This window comes from Populus nigra, chromosome 6 (genome assembly GCF_951802175.1).
Source record: "Populus nigra chromosome 6, ddPopNigr1.1, whole genome shotgun sequence".
NCBI classification, from domain to species: domain Eukaryota; kingdom Viridiplantae; phylum Streptophyta; class Magnoliopsida; order Malpighiales; family Salicaceae; genus Populus; species Populus nigra.
In genome coordinates this window covers 5,731,781-5,753,705 of record NC_084857.1, presented here as the reverse complement: position 1 = coordinate 5,753,705, position 21,925 = coordinate 5,731,781, and the positions used below count along the sequence as shown (strand labels likewise).

Genomic DNA, 21,925 nt, shown 5'->3' with positions numbered 1-21,925 from the left:
TCAGTGACAGCATCGATCTTACAATGCAGTAATTAAGAACTATAGATACACATGCTCAAATAAAAAATTATAATGACACGGATACATGCATCCTTCCTGTAATCCATTAGTGCCGCGACAGAGAGCAGCTGATGTGATGATTATCAGCATAATCATAATTAATGAGGCAAAAGAACCGATTAAAGAACCAGAAATTCGCTCACAAAAGTTATTGAATTTTTGACAGATTGCCAACCAATTAGCATTAGCATTAGCATTCCCCTTGTGTACGTGCCAAGGTTACGATGACTGCTGCAGCTGAAGCCCAGCAGTGAGAAGTTCGAGCATTGCCTTTACAAGGTTGAGATTAATTAAATTCATTAGAAAGTGATTGATTTCTTTAAATTATAAAAAGTTACTGATCCTCGCTAATTAGAAGACAAGTGCCCATACCGTACCAAAGATGGCAAAGATGATCCTAGTGATCTTGGCTTCACTCTCGATGAAGTGGAAGGTAGATAGGTGAATAGAAAGAACAAGATTTCCACATAAAGTAGAATTCAAAATAAAAAAAAACCCTGTTTGATATGGATGTACACGTTAATTCATGATTATAATGTTATATACGTAAAACTTTGGAAACATAGGGCGTGTGTGTGAGGAGTATTCAAGATACATATTATTATTATTATTATTATTATTTTGATATATCTAGAGTGTTCACGAGAGGGGAAAAAACGTAAACGTTTGCCCTAGAATAACTCCCCCCTCTACCTTATCGGAAGAGTTAATTTTCTAAGCCGGAAAAAACAGAATCAAGAAGTGGTACGATATTGGGATTTGGCTAGTCATATCTTATAACCTCATCAACCTTCCGTCTAGCGAAGAAGAAAAGGAAACAAAAAAAAATTAAAAATGCCCGTCAGTAGTCCTGAAGCTTGTATCAGATACATACAATTCAAAGTTACTGGGTGTAAGATAAATGCCACATCGAAAAATAATGGGTTTTTTTTTAATCCTTAGATGTTACTCTTAAGTAGTCCTATTTGTCAATATGAGTACTGATTTGTTGCTATTCATGCTTCCGAGCTAGCTCAGGGCATTACTTTCTTTCCGCAGCCAGCAGTCGGCACTCGGCAGCCATCAAATCCTTTTAGAGGATCTCGCAAGGGTCTCTTTCCTCCTCCCCATGTATTCTTTGATATAATCCCAATGCTTACATGTTAAGATCATCACAAAAAGGTGCATATTGTTTAGGGTTCTTGAACCATGCTCGTCAAACCAAATATTTCTTCGGGACTAAAAAATAGTTCAAACCACTATGCTTCAAAAACACAATAATACACACAATCAAAATGTACAAAAAAGAAAGGCAGAAAAGGAAAAGAAAATGCAAGGTTCATCGGGCCTATTGGCTGAAAACAAAGAGCCACGAGCCCACAGATTATAATGCATGGACCAAAGGCCCATGACAGGCCTATTCCCGCACCGGGAACTGAAGGAAAAGAGAGAAATATTCATTGTTCCAACTTCTATGCGTATTGCGTAGTCTTGAGGCTTCATTTTGATAGGATAAGACAGCAGAATCCGGGTAGACCCGTATCCGTAGCATACTCTGCCGCCATCCAAGCTTCCTGGTCCGATCATCGATTACTATCAGGTAATAAACACGTTAAACTAGCTAAAAAAACAACTTCTACATGCTCCTTTTGCTTCAATTTCATTTGAACATTACCTATTTCATATTTTTAATAAATTCATTTTTGTTCTATCATACAATTCTCGAGCATTTATAAGTTAATTATGATCAAGACCAAAATGATCGATGATTTTCTTCTCTTTTTTTTTCTCTTCAATTATTTTTTATTATTAATTGGTGTGTTTTGCCACTACCCAAAGCAACTCTCTAGTGCTAGAATACATAGATGTAACAATATATATATATATATATGGTTATAAGTTATACTTAATTATGGCAATCGTATACAGTTAAAGATTAGAAGACGCTTTTATTTTCTTCTTTGGAACTCACAATGTTTTCTCCAATTATTATTATTATTACAAAACACAGAATGTCAAGCAAGAGCATCGAGGACGTAAAGGAGCAAGAGTTCAGTGACAATGCTGCCGAAAATCCAGTCGAAAACGATGGTGACCAAAAAGACTTGTATCAAAATGGTGAAAACCCCATGCTCTCACCCGAGCAGGAGGTAAATTGCAATGCAACTTCTTTATGTCACACTTCTGGTTTGGCTGGCGACAAGAATTTATAATCTCCCAAGGCATAAGGGTTCTAAATCAACAAATGTCATATTATAGTTATACAAAACGCCAAGTATTTCTTTTCGTACTTGATTAATCACCTGATGTTTTGGATTGTCACTTTCCACATCTGTTTGTGTCGTGTGAATCTTGGTATAATCTGTTTCTTCGAAACGTAACCAAACGGGATAAGAAAAGGCAATCTTGAGAGCGCTGGACAAAATTTGTGTTTTGGTTATACGTTTGACACAAATCTGAACTCATTGGCTCTCAAGCTGTTGCCCTGGAGAAAAAAAATAAAGATTTCCTTGATATGCAGGCTAAGCAAAATGTAACATTTTTCAAAACTTAACTTCTTTGTTGATCTTACAGCATCAGTTGTAAATCAACAGGTGCATGCTACAGATTGTTTCTGCTTCCTACTGTTCTTCATTGTGTGTCATTAATTTGGTCTTGCTTGTTTCTGACACATTTTTCAGGAGGAGATCATCAAGAAAAAATATGGGGGAATGTTATCAAAGAAGAAGCCGTTGATATCTAAGGTAACTATCATTAATTTCCTATCTGTCTTCGTTAGTTCAATTGAATTATCTAACAAGTCACGAGTTTCATCCTGTTCTAGGATCATGAACGAGCATTTTTTGATTCTGCTGATTGGGCACTGGGAAAGGTAGTCAATTGAATATTTTTTTCTAGAATTTTGATGGTTGTCATTCTTTAGAACTCTAATGTTGAGTTTGTAATTCCAAGTTATTTTTTTCTTTTACCTGTCTGTCAACTTGTTCACCAGCAAGGAGCTCAAAAACCTAAAGGACCGCTTGAAGCTCTCCGCCCAAAACTTCAGGTATCGATGCTTCCTGTTTACGTCTTGAAAAAGATTCCTCGTCAAAAGATCAGTTGCATGCTATGATCGTTGTCCTATAATCCTATCTATCTCTAATTGAATTTAACCAATGTCCTGCTACCCAATCCTGTTTTTTAAGCCAGCCGGATTGACTAAAATGAAGCATTTAACAAATGAATTTCGTCCCAATAAGACGGCCCATCACCGGTTAAACCTTGTTGTTTTTTTTTTCCTGTTTCAGCCCACTCCGCAACACCAAATGCGTTCAAGGCGCTCAGCTTATGCTCCTGCAGACGATGATGAAGGTATCTTGCATAACCACGTGCAATCCTTGCCTATATTTGCCCACTTACTGTAATCTACTTCTACTAATTTCATTTTATTTGCAGTAGAGGATGGCAGTAATCACGCATCTCCTGAGCATGAGAAATGCGAATCACAAGGTGGGGGCGATAAGAACTCAGCTCCTGAAGATCAAACCTGCATTGGTGGAGACGATAAGAACTCTGCTACTGGTGTTCAAACCTGCAATGCCTAGTTGCAGTTTAATTTATTCTTACTGGCACCCTTTGTCACTCTATAATCCTAGAAAAATGAGATTAAGAAACCATGATGGGAGGCTTACAAGGTGCTTATGCTGTAAGTAAAGCATTGGATCGTCGTCCTAATATTAGTCATTCGAAAATAATACATCTTATAATGGATCCTTTTGGTTTTCCTTCTTTCTATATTTGTACCCAAATAGTGTCATTAACCATTGAATAAATATTGGTAAAATGTTAATGGACTCTTGATTCGGGTCAGAATAGGCACGCACTTCAGTCGCCCTAGGGGATTGTATCATTGAATAACCACTTCATTTTGGGCGACCACAGCGTGCATGCGTTGCTGGTTAATAAAAACACAAATTTTGATGGAAGGGACAACTTCTAGATTACTGAAATCTTAAAACCAATACAAAAAAAATCACCACGCTAACATAGGGGATGTGTGTTTTTTTGGGACACAACACTGGCGTTCAACCACAGCCACAAACCGGATACGCTAATCCAAGGTTGTTGGCATAGATGTGTCCAATGTTTGATCAAGGCAAAAAAAAAAAAAAAAGGAGGCGAAGATGGAATGGCGGGAGAGAATAGACTCATCCGGCTATACAACAGTCACGACAGAATCATCTATACAAACATCTGATTCATGACAAAATCCTAGCTGAGCAGATATTACACGCCAATTAAAAGGAGAAATTCAGGAGAACGGCAGCAAAAACAATTCCTCACCATTCACAATACAAGCAAAACACAAGTTAATTCTCCACATTACTTTCGAGCTAATTCAATGCACTGCACTATCAAATCAATTACTCAAATTCGACCCCAAAAGCTCCAATCACATTAACCTCCTATATACACACACATATTTAACCACAATGCAGAGGTGTGAATGCAGACCAAACAAGAATCAGATACCTTCTGCTATGCTGAAACACAATATAACACAAGAAATCAAAAGTTTGAAGAGTGAGCTTTCATTAGACTTAAGAAACCCGGTCTAATGCAAACATAGAAATAAAACTATTCCAAATACAACTGGTAAGCATACATGATTTCAGGTATTACTGTATTCAACAGTGATATTTGTTATATTATGTTCCTATCAAATAACATGGTGATTGCTCAACATGGTAATCACACCAGTTCACATCCAAAAATACAGCAGTTTCACTAGTTTCCTGGGTCTGTTTCCATACATGAGATGAGGTGAAGTACCTGTGCCATAAAAGAATGGATATAGTGCCTGATTGGGAAAATTACACTTCTGTCTACTTGTCCAACTTCAATTGCCGCACACATCATGCCTTACCATCTTTCAATTATTGAATTATTATACAGGAGCGGCCAGCTTACTGATTACCAATAAGATAGCCAAGTCATGACTTGGACAAACATCCTGTTTACTATAAACTAGGAGCAGAGAAACATACCTGCTGGTGATGTAAATGAAAACTGTTGATGCATCAAACCTGCCACGTTAATTACACAAAGGACTTCAATCCACCCATCCAAGGCTAATGGACAAGAACACTAAGATGAAAGTAGAGAACATGCCTACCCCTCAAGCTGATTTATCTTCACCATGCCAGTAATAGGTGAATCAGCTCAAAGAGGGATGCATACAACTACCTCCCAGCTAAACTAATAGCCCCATTGTGATTTTCCCACGGCTTATGGGACAAGCCTGAACATAGACCATCAAGAGATTTGCCTTCAAAGCAAATTTGAAATATTAGAAAATTTTCATATCAATATTTCCACACGGTATTCTTCCAAATCACATAAAAAATTGAGATGCAAAATATTAGAGAATAAATCAAAATTTGAATAAATAGAGGACATCCACGAGTTCCCTTCCAACCATAAAGGTAGTGGCAACCCATGGCCACAGAGATAACAATCACAAACTTGAAAATAAAAGTAAATTGAAATAAAAGAATGACTGCACCATGATGAGATGGTAAAGCCTAGTCCAGATTACAGAACCTAAAGTTTTCCGGGCCCTTGCCATAATCTGTCAACCCACACACAGATTGATAACTAATACAAGCATATACTATCAGAATTCAGTTACAAAAAATTTTCCCTCATAAAACCAATGACACAAGTTCGTGAGTGCCAATCACACATCATTTACAGGGAAATAGATATTATTATTGTTACACATAAGCATGCTGATGGCCTATCCATCTAGAGCACAATATAAGCTTTGATAGTTACTGGTGTCAAGGTCCTCAAATGATTGAATGGTGAATTGCATCAACAGATATCCAAAATAAAGCATCTGAGGGTGGGCCAAGGTGAAGCACAGTTTTGTCAAGGCCTGTTCATCTGATCTTTTGTGACTTAGGCTGAAGGCTTCATCAAAGGGCAAAGGGCGGCATCAGGATTTGTAGATCACTGCTGTTTGGATTGTACAGGGAAGGCAACAGAGGCAAAAAGGTGCATTAGAATTCTAAAAACTAGGATGGCTGGGTTAGATATCAATGTGTAGTTATGTCCTCTTCAATCACAAAGAAAACAGAAAGCAGCACGCTTATTGAATAATAAGGATAAGAAAGAGAGGATGGAAAATTATCTACCTGTTGGCCCTAGAATACAGGATTAATACCCATGATGTTTTCTTTGGGAAACAGGATTCTGACCAGATAACCTGGTAGCAGAAGTTAAGAAGAATCAAGCGAGGGAGAGATTATCAATATTGGTAACGGATGAAGATCTCCAAATACATTTCACTTTAAGAAACAATAGAAAAATGTAACAATAATAAATTGCACCAGCATTAAAATAAAACTTGAGCAAAAAAGTTTCAAACAAAAGAAATCTTACCCAGCACCACCAGAACGACCAGATGAGAAGCCACCATATGCTCCATAACTGCTTTCACCACCAATCTGAAAGAATAATCACATAAAACTTCATTAGAGGCAATAACATAGGCATGGTTACTGATCCACGGATGTCCAAAAGAAAGTTCCCTCTACACACACATATGCAAAGATAAAAATACCAGTGAACCTCCATTACTTCCATAACTATCACTTGGGTGCACGTCACGAGATCCATATCCACTAGAGGAAGAAGTGTAACCACGTCCGCGTGATTGACTGTCTCGGCTTCCGTATTTTGAACCATCTGATGTATCTAGTGACATGGGAATATATGGAAGTGCTGGTGGAAATGCAGTTAGTGCTCCATCCCTTCCAAATAAATTGGCTTTCAACCTCAAAATCACTTGTAAAAGAGCATTGCTAGCAACTTCAAGGCTTCCGGTGATCTAATCAGCATTAAAAAACATAATCCCCGTGGCGTTACAAAGGTTGGACCAAATATGCCAAAAAAACCAAAATAAATTGAGCAAAACATGACACAAATAGCAGGGTCAAAACACTTGCACACTATTAAAATTATAAACATTCACCTGCACCATCTCATCATCTTCACCAGCAACCTTAGGAAGATTGTCTTCTGAAATAATCCGGATGTTTGCCCTTGTCTGATTCCTCATTTCTGAGATAATTGCCCCACCTTTTCCCATAAGACATCCAATTTGTGATCTTCCCACAAGCAGACGGGTGGTGATTACAGAATCACCTGATTCCTTTTCGGTTTTGTCACTGCACCGTGGTTGCAAGCGCAATGCTGCATTCATGGTTGGAGATTGATCTTCAAAGAACTAAAAGGAAAATTGTTAGATCATCAACAATACAGAATTCCATCAAGAGTGCTTCACAAAGAAAACCGTAGAGGGCCTGTAAAATAAGAATTGCATGCTCACCTCCTTTGCTGATATAAATATTATGCAATCATCTCCTTCAGCACCTGAGCTATCAACTTTAATAGAAGCCCTAGATTCCTGTCGAATTTGTTTGATGATACCACCACCTTTCCCAATCACACCTCCAATGTTTGCAGTGGGACACACTAAACGAAGAGAGAATTCTTTCGCGGAAGATTCATCTCTCTGGTCAGGGTAAAATGATGATGACCAACCACCTTTATAGTTGCCGTATAGACCCAAAACAGGGGCTCCAGCATTTGCAGCCACAAACATGCCACCATGCATGTTGGCTGAAGAAGACAGTATCAAGTGCTGTGACCGAGATGGATTCTCGTGAAGGCGGGTTGCCACTTGGTAAAGTGCCTTTCTCACAGCAGAGGGTTCTCCATGTATCTGTATTATATCAAAAGTTCACTTCTCTCAGAAAATACATCAGCATCCAACAGCTACTGCTGAGATAGCAAGTCATATTGAAAAGCATGTTTCAGATGAACTGACAAATTCACTAGCAAACAACACTAGAGATTTTGGTTCAGAATTTATGTTTGCTTTTTTAAAATCTGGAAAAGAAAATCGCATGCCCAGGTATTCAACTGTTATTATTGGTAGACACAAGATGCTGCAATAGTAATAAGGTCACAAAAAGAAAACATGTTTATAATAGAAATTAAATTCAAACAGCTCCGCCATCGACAGTGAAAGCACACAGGTTCATTCTTTTGTTGTATTCTTGTTTTAAATAAAGCTCAATAAGAATTTAAGTTCCGGTATGGTACAATAGCAAGAAAAACAAAAACTTAAGAAACCCCTTACCAGGAGGAGTTCATCAATACTCAAAGCTAAAGGAGGTAAATGATCATCCTTTGTAATCCGAATCTGGGCACTAGTCTCACTCCTTATATTCTGAATAACTTGTCCACCCTTCCCAATAACACACCCAATTTGATCCGCTGGCACAAGCATTCTCACCGTAACTTGCTGCACCTCCCCAAAATTATCCTCTCCCTCCTCCTCCTCGGCAGCAGCATTGTTCAAGTCCTCAGCAATAACCCTATCATGAACCATAAAAAGCGCATCTTGAGCAGGACAAACATACTCGCCAGTTTCTCCAAAAAGATTAGTTTCTTCACTCGAACTATAAATAGTAACAATTCGCTCATCATAACCCGGCATTGCCTCACTAATCCTAATATTTGACTTACTATCCGCCCTTAATTGCTTAGCAATCTCTCCACCTTTACCAATAATACTGCCAATCTTTCTCAAAGGGCATAAATAACGATAGACTGTATCTTCATTAGTAATAGTATTCTGGTCAGAAGGGTCATCTCCGGGGTTTCTTCTTTTACCCCCGCCATAATCAGATTGTGAGTGCTGTGATCTTTTGCCGTAGTCATTCCTTTGACCAGCCATTATTAGTAGCAGCAGCAAAAGGAACAAGAAAAAACAGAGAGAGCAACCCCCTTTAACTGCAGATACATAAAAACCAACTAAAAATTAAAAAAGGACAGTTTTTTATGTGATTAAGATAAACAAGAAAATAAAAAAGTTTGTGTCTTTAGTGATAATAATAGATCTGGGATTTGAGTAACTAGCAGTTTAATAGTAACAATTACGCAACATAAATAAATCAAAGGAGATTTAAAGGAAGGGGGGATTGAGAGGGAGGGAGAGAGACTAACACGGGAAGCGAGGACTGGAGAGCGAGAGAGGGTGTAGTGCTTGTCTGCTTTGATTTATTCTGCGGTGGAAAAGATAGAGGGGGAGGGGGAGGGAGAAGATGGGGCAAAGATGACTCTGTCAAAATATGTAGTGGACAGTAGAGCATTGGAATCTAGGGTTGTTCCGTATCTTTTCCGGATCCTTTCATGGAAATTACTGAGATAGCCTCCGTCTGTTGGTACGGAATTCTTTTAGTTGAATTCGGCAGTTCGGAATAGGAAGGGCAGAAGATGTACAGTTGATGTTGTAATTGCAAAAAAGTAATGAAATACGATTAGGTAAAGTATTTAATTGTATTTCTGTTTTTCCCAGATCGAATGGCAAAAATTAAAAAAAAAAAAGAAAAAAAAAGTAAGATCTTCTAAAGATAAAAATAGAAAATAGAAAACAGAAAACTGTCGCGAATACTTATTGTGTTGGTGTTTTTAGAGCTTGTTTGCAGACACATCGTGGATTTTAATTTAATTTCATGTGTGGACCTTGAATTTAATTAATAACTTATTTAATTTTTATGTTTTAAATAAAATATTAAATTATATAATTATGTTATTTTAAATACATGTAAAAATAAATTTCATTACAATCTTAACTATTTTATCTATAATTAAAAAAATTATTGTAAAGACTCTTATATTTATTTTACCCTTGATTCTTTATTAAACGTTGGTACTTGAATTAACAAGAAACCTTGGAAGCACAACCAAAAAAAAAAAAAAAAAACCAGTCCTTAGCATTGAAAACATACAACCCCCAAAACAACAAGAAGTTGGGGGAAAAAAGAGAGATTTTATAGTCAGAATTTAAGAATATCAAGCATTCAACCTTACAAAAGAAAGAACAAGAAGGTGAATTTAAGCTCTAATAAGTTAAAGAGAAATATCTCTTTTAGACGAGCCACATCGCTTTGATACTTGTAGGTAAAATACCATTTTCTCCAGTAGCACGTTATTAATGAAATTTCCCATTTGGGTTCAGTCCTGGCTTTAAATAAATAGAAATTAGCATTTCCAGGCAACTTGCTTGACAAAGAAGAGATGGCCTGTGAATAATCTTGAAGGGTGTAGTTTATCTAGTCAAGTTTTTAAATTTATTTTTTAAAAATTATTAATTTAAATTTTACAAATCTCAGAATTATAGGAGGTTTATTTGTTAAATTTAGAGTCCGTAAAATTAATTAAAATACACACAAAGTAGTTCGGATATCTGCATTAATAAATAAATAGATAAAAACATCAGCAGCGAATCATTGAAGAAATAAGTGTTGCTGTATAATTTTAGAATATTGTTTTTATTGCTAAATTTTTGAGGAATTAATTTGTAAATTCTTAAAAAGATTTTAAACACGGAAATTGATTTAATTATTTGAATTAAAGTTAATTTTAAGGCTCGAAACAACGTGTAAATACGTTTACTAACCATATTCGTTACTCTGCAGTTACAAGTTACAACACTCTTTTTGTTACAACCATGTCGGTAACACCCTCTTCGTTATTTTCTTTTAGGCGCATGGTGCTTAGTTACATCAGCTATATTTTCCTGCACGTGTGTTATTACAGTATATTATTTAAAAAAACTGAGTAACTTGTAAATAAATAATCTTGAATAATTATTAGTAAAATATTTGTTTTTTAAAATCTGAATAATTTTATATAATATTTGATAAATTATAGTTAAATTGGTTTGTTTGATTTTCAAAACATAAAATTGAATTATCTTTAATAGTTAATACAGGAAGTGTCACCAAAACTTTAATTTGCACCAGTATATTCATAAATATTGTTAGAAAATGAAATGGCGTTTTTCATATAAAAAAATTCACGTTTTTTTTTAAAAAAAATAAAAGAACAGAAACGTATACCAATCACGTTTCTTTTCACCTGTAACATTGTTTGATGACCAAATATTAACTTTTAGGTAATGTATGAATCTTCTCGGTGGTATCTTCAACCTTTTTTTTTTTTTTTTTTGATAACTTGAGGTGTTCGGGTCAGCTTGCGCGCATCACGACTATTTCCCGGTCTACTGAACATCCTGCAAGCCTAATATACAGGTAAGGCACCACGAGAATAACAGGCATGCACATGAAGGATCGAACTCGGGACAGTGGTATCTTCAACCTTGATCATATATGTTCTAGATAGATTTTTCATTTGATGTCGGTGATATTTTTTTTCTTGATTTTCACTCCCAGTCTACCAAAATTTCACAACTAACCCTTAATTTATTTTGTCATTAAATTTGATCCCTGATCCTTTTATTTTTATTTTTTTATTGGTTTTTTTATAAAGTTTTGATTTTTATCTAATCTCATCATTCAATCTCAATTTATTATGTGTTATTTTTTTTAGTTTGATTCTCATTTTTTTTTTAATTTCAACATCAAAATTTGTAGTTACCCTCTAATTTATTTATTTATATAATTTTTATTTTTATTCTTTTAATTGTTATTTTTTAAATTTATTTATTCAATATTTTATTGTTTGAGAATTAGGCTTTCTGATTTTTCCATGCGAGGTGCTTCCGATCTAATAACTCGGCCCACTTGTTTAAGAAGTTAGCACTAGTTGACATCTACTTTATTTATTTATTTATTTATTTTATTATTCGACATTTGGTTTTTTTTTTTAAAAAAAGGTTTTGTGTCTCATTACTTGGACCATGGGGTTGCTTGTGCCAGCTTGGTCTTTCTTACCAGCTTGGTCTTTCTTACTCGGGTTATACGTTTGTCATGCCAACTCATGTAGATTTAGGCTGTCTTTTTATCTTTTTTTTACTTCATTTTATTATTTTGTATTTAATTAGCTAAAAATTAACTTGCATCATTTTTCTTGTTTTTCAAAAAAAAAAAATATGTTATTGTGGGCAGTTTTTTTTTTTACATGGTCTATTTATTGTTGTTGTTTTTTTTTATTATATAATTAAAATAAAACCAATTCATATTAATTTAGTTGGGTTTATAACTAGAGTTGCTAATTTTGTTTTTATTCTTTAGAATATGCTAACAATACTAGATTATATTGTTTATGATAAAACCAATTTATATTATTCTAATCAAGACTATAACCCTAGTTATAAAATTTGTTTTTGTTCTTTAAAATACATTTTCAATACTTAAATCATATTTTTATTTTAAACAAAAAAGATATATCCAGTCTACAGCGTAGCGCGGACATATCTAAGTAGGGATCTAAAGATCAAGTGATCCATATCCTTTCTCTTAGTTCTTCTGCCCTTTGTATTTTAAAGGAACAGCTCTGGGTCGTGAAAGATAAGTGGCACAATGGTATGAAATATCTTTCATTGGTGTCATGATAACAGCAATTTTATTTTTTATGTTAAAGTTCTTATACGACATTACCATGACAAGCTAAGTATAACCCCCATTAAGATGATCGTTGGGACCTCGCTTTTTACCTTCAGCTTGACCACTTCCTGCAGCAGCTCTTCTCATAAAACATCAACTCCCACAATCACACCCCTTTTGAATTCCGGAACCAGGCACTCCAATCCACCAGACAGCTCAGGAAGATCAGGGGAAATAAAAACAACGGGGAGCTATTACGTGCCAGAAGCAGATTTTGCTCTTGCAGGAGAAGGCATTTTCTTGAAGCAGCATCAACTGCATTATTTCCTATGCGTCCTTCCATCGCTTCTGATAAATTTCAGCCTGATTATAAGGTTTGCCTATCTTAATTTGCTCCAAAAGCATACACGATTGAATGGTGCTTAAAAAGATATCAAAGCCTTTGATGTAAATTTACTTTCAGTTCTGTTTCCTTGTTACATAGTCTTGTCCTGTCAAAAGCCAACTTCGCAGCTGAAAACTTGAGCTCCGCAAACTCAATAATGTAACACACTCTGTGAACCCAGTTACAATATGAGACTTTGACTGTAATGTTTGCCAATAGAAGTAGAAATAACCATTTTAAATATGTTAGTGACTGTTTTTGTTAACCAACCTCGAGCTAGCGGGCATAATTGAGACTGCTGTCATTGTTGATTTAGTTGTGTGAGAAATTTCAGTATTGTAACACGATATATTTACGGTGTTAAATAGACATCTTTTAAGAGTCTCTTGTTCGAGCCTCTTTTTTCTAGTAGAAAAAAAAAGTACAGTTCACCTTACTGATGGGTCTGAATATACACCCTCTTAACAAGATCCATATACCAATGCTTAGGTTAATGAGAGATACATATTCAAATTTCAAAGCCATGATAGGCTATAAAGCTCACCCAAGCATCCAAGATTCAATTAAAGTTAGCATCCATTTGGTTTTTCATGTAGACCTGGGTGTATCACTTGGTCCAATGCTTTTGTAGAACCCATGTTGTTGATTTAGACCTCTAGGAACTTTGATGCCCAATAAGTTCGAAACATTCATTTTACTAATTTGAGGTGTCCATATGGCCCAATATAACAGCACCTCATGTAGAACACTCACTGAGATCTCATAGACAAACTAAAGCTGAATGAGGCTGATACATTTGAAACCATTTGCGACAACAGAATGCACCACTCCTGGTCAAATTTGATTTACTCAGGATAAATATACATGTATTTTGCACGCTCCTTGGTCACATGTCCCTTGGAGATTGGTTCAATCATTGTATAGCCCGCAAAACCCAGAATCGGGGCAACTTTTGCAGCAACTCATCGTCATTTTATTAGTCTCTATCCTTGAGTAGTCAGAGGAGACAAGCACATTAACCATCCTAAGCTATACAGATAGCCTTAAATCCTAAGGCAAGTTATTTTCTTTCTGTAACTCAAACCTATATATTTTGTACAACTAAATGTCTATAGCAGTTGTGGGAAAACCATAATCTTTGAGAGGTTATCGGTAGCCTCATTAGGGACGAGATTGGTTTGGTAGGAGGAATTTTATGGACCTGTATTGAATTCTGTCACGGGACCCTATGAAGCAGAGGTTAGTGTTACTCTTGCCTGTTAAAACAATTTTTGTTGTAGGGATTATATATCCAGGCCTCTATTTGATGATATATTCCCTCTCTTTTTTTCTTTTTTCTTTTTGGGCCAAGGTTGCAGTTTGTAAGTCACAGCTTTTTAATAATTTAAGAGGAAAGGCCAAGAATTCATGGGCACTGGTCCTAACCTCAAATACCATGCCAGTGATGCTGATATCCAGGTTTTCGGCGTGGATCCTATCACGAAGATGGAAAATATGCGCGCGCAGGAATCAGCAGTGGCTGCTGGTCTACCGCTTTCAAACTTTGAATCTATACAAGCAGTGTGCATGTTTCTCCCATGACACTATCAATTCCACACTAAATTTTTGTATATTGGACATAATTTACCACACAATTGTGCAGTAGCTGAGAAGGGATGTGAATGATAAGAAAGCATTAGTTTATGACTCACAAAACTTTCTTAATTCGGTGGGAATTAAGTCCATTCCCGTGGTCTAATATCGCTAGCAATATTAACATTGATAGCCTGCAAGTCATATGTTTATTTCATCCTATCCATTCATATCTTCTCCATCATGCATGCAACCACCTTCATAATTTTCTCTCTCTACAGCTTTGAAAGGGTGAGTTATGCATTCAAACGTAATGAAGCAAGGATGAATCTAGCATCCTGAAATGGGGGGGCAAGATCTTTTCCTTGTAAGAAAGTAGAGGAAAATATTTAAATTGATTAGTTTATATTTGTTAGGGACTTCATAAGTAAATTATATTTTTAAATATCAGACGAAATTTTGTTTCATGAAAGAGGATCAGACTGTTCATCTTCAAGAGAAGAGTAAGTTTTCTACCATTCGGACGGTTAATTTATCATGAAAAAAGATTAGAATTTACAAAAAGGGGGGGACCTAATTCGATGTGTTAGTGAGGGGAGAGGGCAATTGAAATATTGGGGATCTAGTGATGAGTCATTTTCAGAACATTAGCTGACAAATTTTAATACCAAAACTTGGCCCTTTTCATGGTCGTCCTTCCATAAAATATAAGGCTAGATTTACACGTAAACGTTACGTATTGGAGAGTTGAGGTGTACATCAGAACCCTAACCACTTTCCGATCCAGCAGAGTAGAGGTTACATCAGAACCCTAACCAATTTCCGATCCAGCATGTGTCCCTCTTCCACACCAATAAATGAGAAAAGCCCACAAAACCAAAATCCATGGACCATGGCCGCTCAAATTTTCAATTTTTGCATTAGCTAATTTCTTGTCAAGGTTAATTTGTACTAGGGGACCATCCTTTCCCTCTTACAGATTCATGTGCCATGTTTGCATTTCCCAGACAATTGCACGATGAAAAAGGCACTACAAGCAACAATGGTATGCCTACTGGTTGCCATATCCTTGAAAACCCATAACCAACCTTACAATCGGGCCCAATTGGATCATCACGCCGTTCCCCTCCCATTAGCCATGTTCATGCTATTGTCATTTTCTATCCATTTGCCAAGGCGACACGAACTCCCACTTTTAAGAAGATGAAATTGGTGAAGAAAAGAAAACAAATTGAAAATGACCACCTTCGAAGTACAGTCACTAGGATTAGATTCTCTTCCGAAAGAAAGTGATGGAGGAATTCAGTAACATGGGCTCATTATTGTTGCCATTGGGCTGTAGAAAGAAAAATTCTAGTAGCCGGGATTCAAGTGGGTGCAAGTCAATTTTATTGCAGAGAAGAATATTCCTTCTAGTTATAAAATTTGGCCGTTTTAACTTGGAGTTGTTTGTTTATGCAGCGTGGTCTTTTCTTTTTTTTCAAAACAATTTTCTTTTGGGTATTTTTTTTAATTTTCCTGCTAGCAATTATTTTTTTAAATGATTCTCATTTAAAAATATATTAAAATAATATTTTTTTAACTCTAATATCTTGGCCTCTGCATGTGCAAAACGCTGCCGAGCAAGTAATGTGAACTGATTACAGCAGCGAAGTGAATTGATGAGCCAATTGCCTGTTTGGTGAGAGATGTCTGATAAAATAAAAAATCCATTAGGTTGCTTCAAAAGGACATGAAAAGGTGCTCCGGTTAAGTTTCTTGAAGGGAACTGGGGTTCTCTTTTCATTTAGTGCTTGCCATTATTCTCATTGAAGCATGCCCGTGCCCTCTTTTAATCTTCATAAAAGACATCAACAGTGTTGATCTTATTGCGGTGCACGGCTGGATTCAATTGCCCCTTCCCGGTCGTTTTCCATTCTCGAAACCCCCCCATCGGCAGGCTTGCTCCGCCGAATCTAGAGATACATGCATCGCCGCCACGTTTATTTTATATTTTATTTTTTGGCTCTCCAATTGGAGATCTGCTGTGATTCTAGATTTTTTTTTAGATGAAAACCAATTTACTTCATTTATAAGAATAGATAAAAGACAATACAAATAAACCTTTTATTACCGAACTAACCCTTACTTTAAGTGGTCCCTCTGTTCATTCTCATTTATTTTCAATTCTGATGTTCAAATAAGAGCTTGGCACTCTCATAGGTGCAGGGATGGTTCTCTTTTATGGCGGTTTGGCGAGGTGGTGGTGTCCCCATTATACTCCTAACGCTAAATAAAAAATAAATAAATAAAAAAACCTGATACATAGTTAAAATAAATAAATAAATAAAAAAGGTATATATAAGATGGGCACCCGATGGCCAACAGGCAACCAACAAGTTTTAAGCAGCATGGGCCTAATACAGGCCAGCCAATCGGAGCACCATAGGAGGAAGTGCCATGTAATGTGCACATGGATTGGTGCGTGTACCTGACGAGAGCTGCTTCTAGCCTCTTGATAAGTTCTGCGTGGCAGCTGTAACTGTCCTTTAAAAAAACACCTCAGATAACGAAGTTTGCACGCGCAAGTCAACATTCAACCTGTGAAATTCCCCCAGCTCCTAATGAAGCAAAACTCGAGTAATGGCATCTCCAATGGCAGAGCTGTAAGAACAGCCACAAAAAATTAATCCTTAAATTGGAATTTTATTTTTTGATTTTTGGATTTTTAAAGAGATAGTTATGTGGGATCTTGAAATTCTTTTTATCAGAATAAAATTTTATTCTTACTGGTTTTTTTGGAAGAGCTATGAAATTGAGGGAAAACTTAAACTTTTTTTATTTTAAAATCTTTCCTCTCTCTTACCTCATTCTATTTAAAATACAAATAGCTTGTTGAAATGTCATTTGTCATTGAAGTAATACACGGACAAAGAAAAAACGAGGCTAAATTACACTATTTAAAATACTATAATGATACTGGGCTCTTTCCAGTGATTTTTGTTTTTTTTTCTTTTCTTATTTTAAGATGTTCTAATTCAAATTAATTTTTTTTATTAATATAAATATTCAAATTATCTTGTCGTTGAAGTAATACATGGACAGAAAAAAAGGGCTAAATTACACTATTTAAAATACAATAATAATAATTGGGCTCTTTCCAGTTATTTTTGTTTTTTTATTTAAGATGTCCCAATTCAAATCAATTGTTTTTTATTAATATAAATATCTAAATCAGTTTACATATATCTTAATTAATCTCATAATACTTAAAGTTAATATTCATGAAAGCATAGAATAACTCTAAGATTTATAAAATTTTAAGCGGTGGCTTACAGAGAACAAGTTTATTAGTTTTGTAAGATCAACAAGGAGACGACTGGTCAACAGTATCACGTCTCATGCACTCTTGATCAAGCTAAACGACTTGTCTTTCTATCTTGGATGCTCATAAATCACAATCAAGCTACTACCCAAACCCGGAGAAGTTAATGGAAAAACCATCAGCTAGAACCCTCTAACTAACCAAATATACGTGGGATGCCTGAGCAAGCATATATTTCGAATAACATGAAAAACATAGTCGAGCCAATGGATCAGCTTGTGAATTATCAAATCAGTTCAAAATAATTATTTTATATTAAAATAATATTATTTTATATATTTTTAAATCTTAAAATTAATTCGATTAAGTTTGGACTTGATTTAACTGGATCAGCTAGGTCATAGATTAATCCAGTCAAGTCAACCGCATTTCAATGCATCAATATATTTTATGATTCAATTTAAATAAAATTCAACTTTAATGAGGTTCTGAATTGTAAATTCTTCGAATTAACTAGTCGAGTTTAACAATATACTAAAAATATTCCGTAAACATAAACATCCAGGCCGGTGTCGCAATCCAAAGAATAAAACCAATTGACTGTTTGGTATCGTTTCTGGTCTGTATATTTTGACTGGTGAAAAAGAAAAAAAGAAAGAAAGACGTTAATTAGTGATTGGTGCTTGTATGTAGATGATTTTTTTCATGAAAAAATGCACTTAGAATGAGAGCGATAGAAACGTGAACGAAGCAACAATGCAGTGTAACATCAACGGCTATCTTGCTTGCTCTTGAGACGGGAGGATAAGAAGAACACTTTTGAATTAGACGCAAGGTAGTTTAGTTTTCAACTAGCGTCACCTTCACCATAAATAGTATATCGTGGCTGGTGCATGGAACCTTTGACCTGGTCTTGTTTATGGTTTGCCAAATAGAACAATAACCATCTTGGAGATTTTTTATTTTCTAATTATTTCTAATATTAATATATCAAAACGATTAAAAATATAAAAAAATAATTTTAAAATGTAAAATTTAACATGATAAACAGTGAGGAGAGTGAGTTCGTGGATAAGCTGTTTTCCACGTGATTGCTAAATTTCCGAAATTGTAATTGGATGGATAGTTGAAGCAAAGACAAAATGTACTATTGTTCAAGGGATTTGAGGACAAGATTTATGCTTAGAGAATAAAAGTTATTAATAGGAGGGATGAATAACTAAATTAGTTCTCCAAATTCTTAACATGTCTCCCTGTTTTTAATCGTGTTTTATATATTATAATATAGTATCCAATTTGTCAAACATGTTTTTCAATCAAGATATTTTTATCAAAATTTATAAAAAAATCGTTGTTCATATAAAAATAACATTGAGCTATGCAAGGATACAGTGGAAAACGTGCTGAAAGTTTTTCAAAATGTTGTAAGAAATGAAAAAAAAATCAAGCAACTTAACCATTAAATTTTAAAAAATAAAAAACTATTTAAAAAATATAATTATATTTTTGTGCAGTGCAGGGGTGTTTTCAAAATAAAACTTATAATTCTGTCAAGTTTGATGGAAAAATGATTAAAAAAATACATTAAAAAACCAAAATGCCATGCACTGACATGGCAGCTATAATTAAAAACGTAAGAATATATTAAAGGTTTGCTTAATCATAAAGAAATGAATTGAGCTATTTGTTATGGCAATAGTTTCAGTTAGAAGAGGAAATAATCTCTTCTTTCTTGGTTGTATCTAAAATAATCAAGCAATATAGAGATCACATGGCTATCCCAGGGGTCTGACGTTGTTTTTACCATGAATAGAAAATTCCATACAACTTCTCGAGGGGAGAGATTCTTCGAGCCCCTCGAATAATCCACTGGAGCAGTCACGGATGAAAGTAGATGACAGTTAACTCCATCCCCCGGGGAGAAAGACAAACTAAAAAGTAATGTATGGCTGATTTTGTTCTTTATTTTTCATAGCCTTAAGCCAAAAGGTGTCATATAAATAAATAAATAAACAAAAAGCTTCTAGGCTGTAGCATATCTGCGTCACCAATTTGAAATCTTAAAGCAAGATTCACCGCGAAGTTCATGTAGGGATAAAGTACCGCAGTTTAAAATTAAAAAAAATGATGTGTCCATGATCCATTATTACAAAGGGGAACAATGAGAAATCCGAGAGAATCACTGGGCAGTACTGTTGTCGGCAGCACCTCTGCTTTCTTCCTGTTTTTTTTAGGTAGGGACCCCCTCCATTTTTTTTAAAAAAAAAGCTTGCTTATTTTTTAAAAAACTCGATGTAAAGATTTCCTGAATCGATAGACATTATTTTTTAAAAAATGATTTTAAAGATAAAAATAGATTTAATAATTCTCCAACGCTAATTTCATGTTCGGATCCATGAAGTCGGTGAAGAGAAGTAATCGCAGCATCTTAAAAATGCTTGCTGAATGAAAACGGGAATCAAATCGAACGGCGCTCATTGAACAATTATTCCACTCGGCCAGACTTTATTCTTTACTTATTGTCGAATCAACGAGCATTTACAATTATCACGGCAAGTTTCTGCGGAGCACGCCTAGCAAGGAGGGTCGAAGAGGTTGTTGAAAGTACACTTTTTCGAGATTAGTTGGGTTTTTCTATTTGGAGATTTTGTTTTCAATAGAATCCAAAGGGTTTGGAGGGAGGGTAGTTTAGCTACCTAAAGGCACGAGAAATCTAAGACTGCAGATCCACCTCCATCCCTTTTTTAAAGCAGGATTCCCACTGATCACGGGGATTGCATTTTTCATTCCACGCGTCATTGAAGCGAGTAGACGTGGAAAATGCCCTCACCAAGTGCTGGACTAAGGCAGTGTGTTTGTATTTGTATTAGGAGTTGTTTTTTAAAATAATTTTTTATTTATAAATATATTAAAATATTTTTTTAATATCAGTATATAAAAAATTCAGAAGTTATAAAAAATAATTTGAAGAAAAAAAACTTAAAAATTTTAAAAAATATGTGTTGAAAACAAAAACAAATACATTCAAACAGCATAATATAATATAATAGCTTGTCAGCAGCGTTTTTTTTTTAAAATAATACTGTTGGTAGTTTGGTAGTGGTTACTTTTAAAATAATTTTTTGTACTGAAATATAGACAAATGATATATTTTTTTTTAAAAAAATTATTTTTTATATCAGTATATTAAAATTATTCAAAACATATAAATTATATTAAATTTTTTTAAAAAAATTTAAATTTTTTAAAAACACGATTTACATTATCATTGTATTAAAGAATAATTATTTTGTGAGCAGTCAAGTTTGGAATATCTACTTGTAAAAAAATTGTTAGAATGGGATGACACGAATTTGAAAGAAGAGAGAGGAAAGGGAAGCAAGGAAAAAGCTATGGTGTCTCTGCAAGGTCTTTTTATTTCCTTTTTTTTTTTTATCTCATCCCTCTTCCTTAAAATTTATACCATCTCATTTTAATAATTCATTTAGAAACGCAAAGTCTTGCTTCTTGCAAAGTCTTTATTCTTGACCGTAACATGTAATAAGCTGTGTTGTTTTGCTAAATTGTTTTTCAAAAAAACATGTTATTGATTTTTTTAGAACAGTGTTTTTTTTAAAAAAAAAATCAACATGATAGTAATGCACGTTTATGTTTTAACAAAGCTACTGGTTAGAACAAGAGAAAAAAGGGACGCAAGTGGTAAATTGCCTTTTCTTTGAAAATATAACAATTTTTATTTTATTTTTTCAAAATATTTTTGGGTGATATTATCATTCTTTAATTTAAAGGAAAACTAATTGTACCATCACTTATTTATATAACTATATAATTTATTTCAACATACTTCCTTCTTTTATCACATAAAAAAAATTTGAACCCGACACCTATTGAGAAGAGCGATGCCAGTGCTGGTCCAAAAGATTTGTTATCTACTTCATCCCTCTAAATCAAGATAACAGGATTATCAATCATAGATGGTGGTTCAATAGTAAAAACTTGAAATTAAAAGATTTGTTTTTTCTGTGGTTTCAAATTCGAGCCCTGTGATTGCTCATATGATGCCCACTGGAGGCTTACATGGTCGTTAACTTTAAGGTCCGTGGGATTAGTCGAGATGCACGCAAGCTGGCCCGGACACCCACATTAAACTAAAAAAAAAAAGATAACAGGATTATCACTCAGAATCCAGCCTCTCGGGGACATTGAGTTGATTTGAAGAAT

The 21,925-nt window shown here is 34.9% G+C and overlaps 2 protein-coding genes and 1 long non-coding RNA gene across 14 annotated transcripts; 2 read left to right on the top strand and 1 right to left on the bottom strand.

Moving 5' to 3' along the window:
• The first annotated feature begins 1,498 nt into the window (after positions 1–1,498).
• LOC133695796 (uncharacterized) lies at positions 1,499–3,874 on the top strand. Of its 2 annotated transcripts, none has more exons than XM_062117739.1 (7): positions 1,499–1,639; positions 2,051–2,189; positions 2,721–2,783; positions 2,864–2,911; positions 3,032–3,085; positions 3,327–3,390; positions 3,475–3,874. In XM_062117739.1, exons 2-7 carry the CDS (start codon positions 2,052–2,054, stop codon positions 3,621–3,623), a joined length of 516 nt encoding a protein of 171 aa, XP_061973723.1. In that variant the 5' UTR covers positions 1,499–1,639; position 2,051; the 3' UTR covers positions 3,624–3,874. The 2 variants fall into 2 exon arrangements, with proteins under 2 accessions (XP_061973723.1, XP_061973724.1); XM_062117740.1 differs by having other exon boundaries at positions 1,510–1,639; positions 2,028–2,189.
• Positions 3,875–4,199: 325 nt separating this feature from the next.
• LOC133695795 (KH domain-containing protein At4g18375) lies at positions 4,200–9,246 on the bottom strand. 11 transcript variants are annotated; one of them, XR_009842543.1, is made up of 10 exons: positions 9,100–9,246; positions 8,231–8,886; positions 7,415–7,810; positions 7,058–7,312; positions 6,647–6,913; positions 6,466–6,530; positions 6,219–6,289; positions 5,195–6,036; positions 4,852–5,105; positions 4,200–4,562 (listed from the first exon to the last, which is right to left on the bottom strand). XR_009842543.1 is itself a non-coding variant. In XM_062117738.1 (8 exons), exons 2-7 carry the CDS (start codon positions 8,828–8,830, stop codon positions 6,241–6,243), a joined length of 1,632 nt encoding a protein of 543 aa, XP_061973722.1. In that variant the 5' UTR covers positions 8,831–8,886; positions 9,100–9,246; the 3' UTR covers positions 4,200–6,036; positions 6,219–6,240. The 11 variants fall into 11 exon arrangements, 1 of the variants encoding a protein (XP_061973722.1); XR_009842541.1 differs by having other exon boundaries at positions 4,200–4,988; positions 5,067–5,105; XR_009842544.1 differs by having other exon boundaries at positions 4,200–4,851; positions 5,067–5,105.
• Positions 9,247–13,440: 4,194 nt separating this feature from the next.
• LOC133695938 (uncharacterized) lies at positions 13,441–14,462 on the top strand. Its single transcript, XR_009842576.1, has 2 exons — positions 13,441–14,067; positions 14,180–14,462. It is a non-coding gene; the product is annotated as an uncharacterized LOC133695938 (long non-coding RNA).
• Positions 14,463–21,925: the final 7,463 nt, after the last annotated feature.

Excerpts from the sequence above, each read along its gene's own strand:
- LOC133695796 (XM_062117739.1), top strand. The coding sequence starts at position 2,052 with ATGTCAAGCAAGAGCATCGAGGACGTAAAGGAGCAAGAGTTCAGTGAC. Across the intron at positions 2,190-2,720 it reads TGCTCTCACCCGAGCAGGAG|GAGGAGATCATCAAGAAAAA; the intron begins GTAAATTGCAAT and ends CACATTTTTCAG. Across the intron at positions 3,086-3,326 it reads CTCTCCGCCCAAAACTTCAG|CCCACTCCGCAACACCAAAT; the intron begins GTATCGATGCTT and ends TTCCTGTTTCAG.
- LOC133695795 (XM_062117738.1), bottom strand. The coding sequence starts at position 8,830 with ATGGCTGGTCAAAGGAATGACTACGGCAAAAGATCACAGCACTCACAA. Across the intron at positions 7,811-8,230 it reads GTATTGATGAACTCCTCCTG|ATACATGGAGAACCCTCTGC; the intron begins GTAAGGGGTTTC and ends GATATAATACAG. Across the intron at positions 7,313-7,414 it reads TATTTATATCAGCAAAGGAG|TTCTTTGAAGATCAATCTCC; the intron begins GTGAGCATGCAA and ends TTTTCCTTTTAG.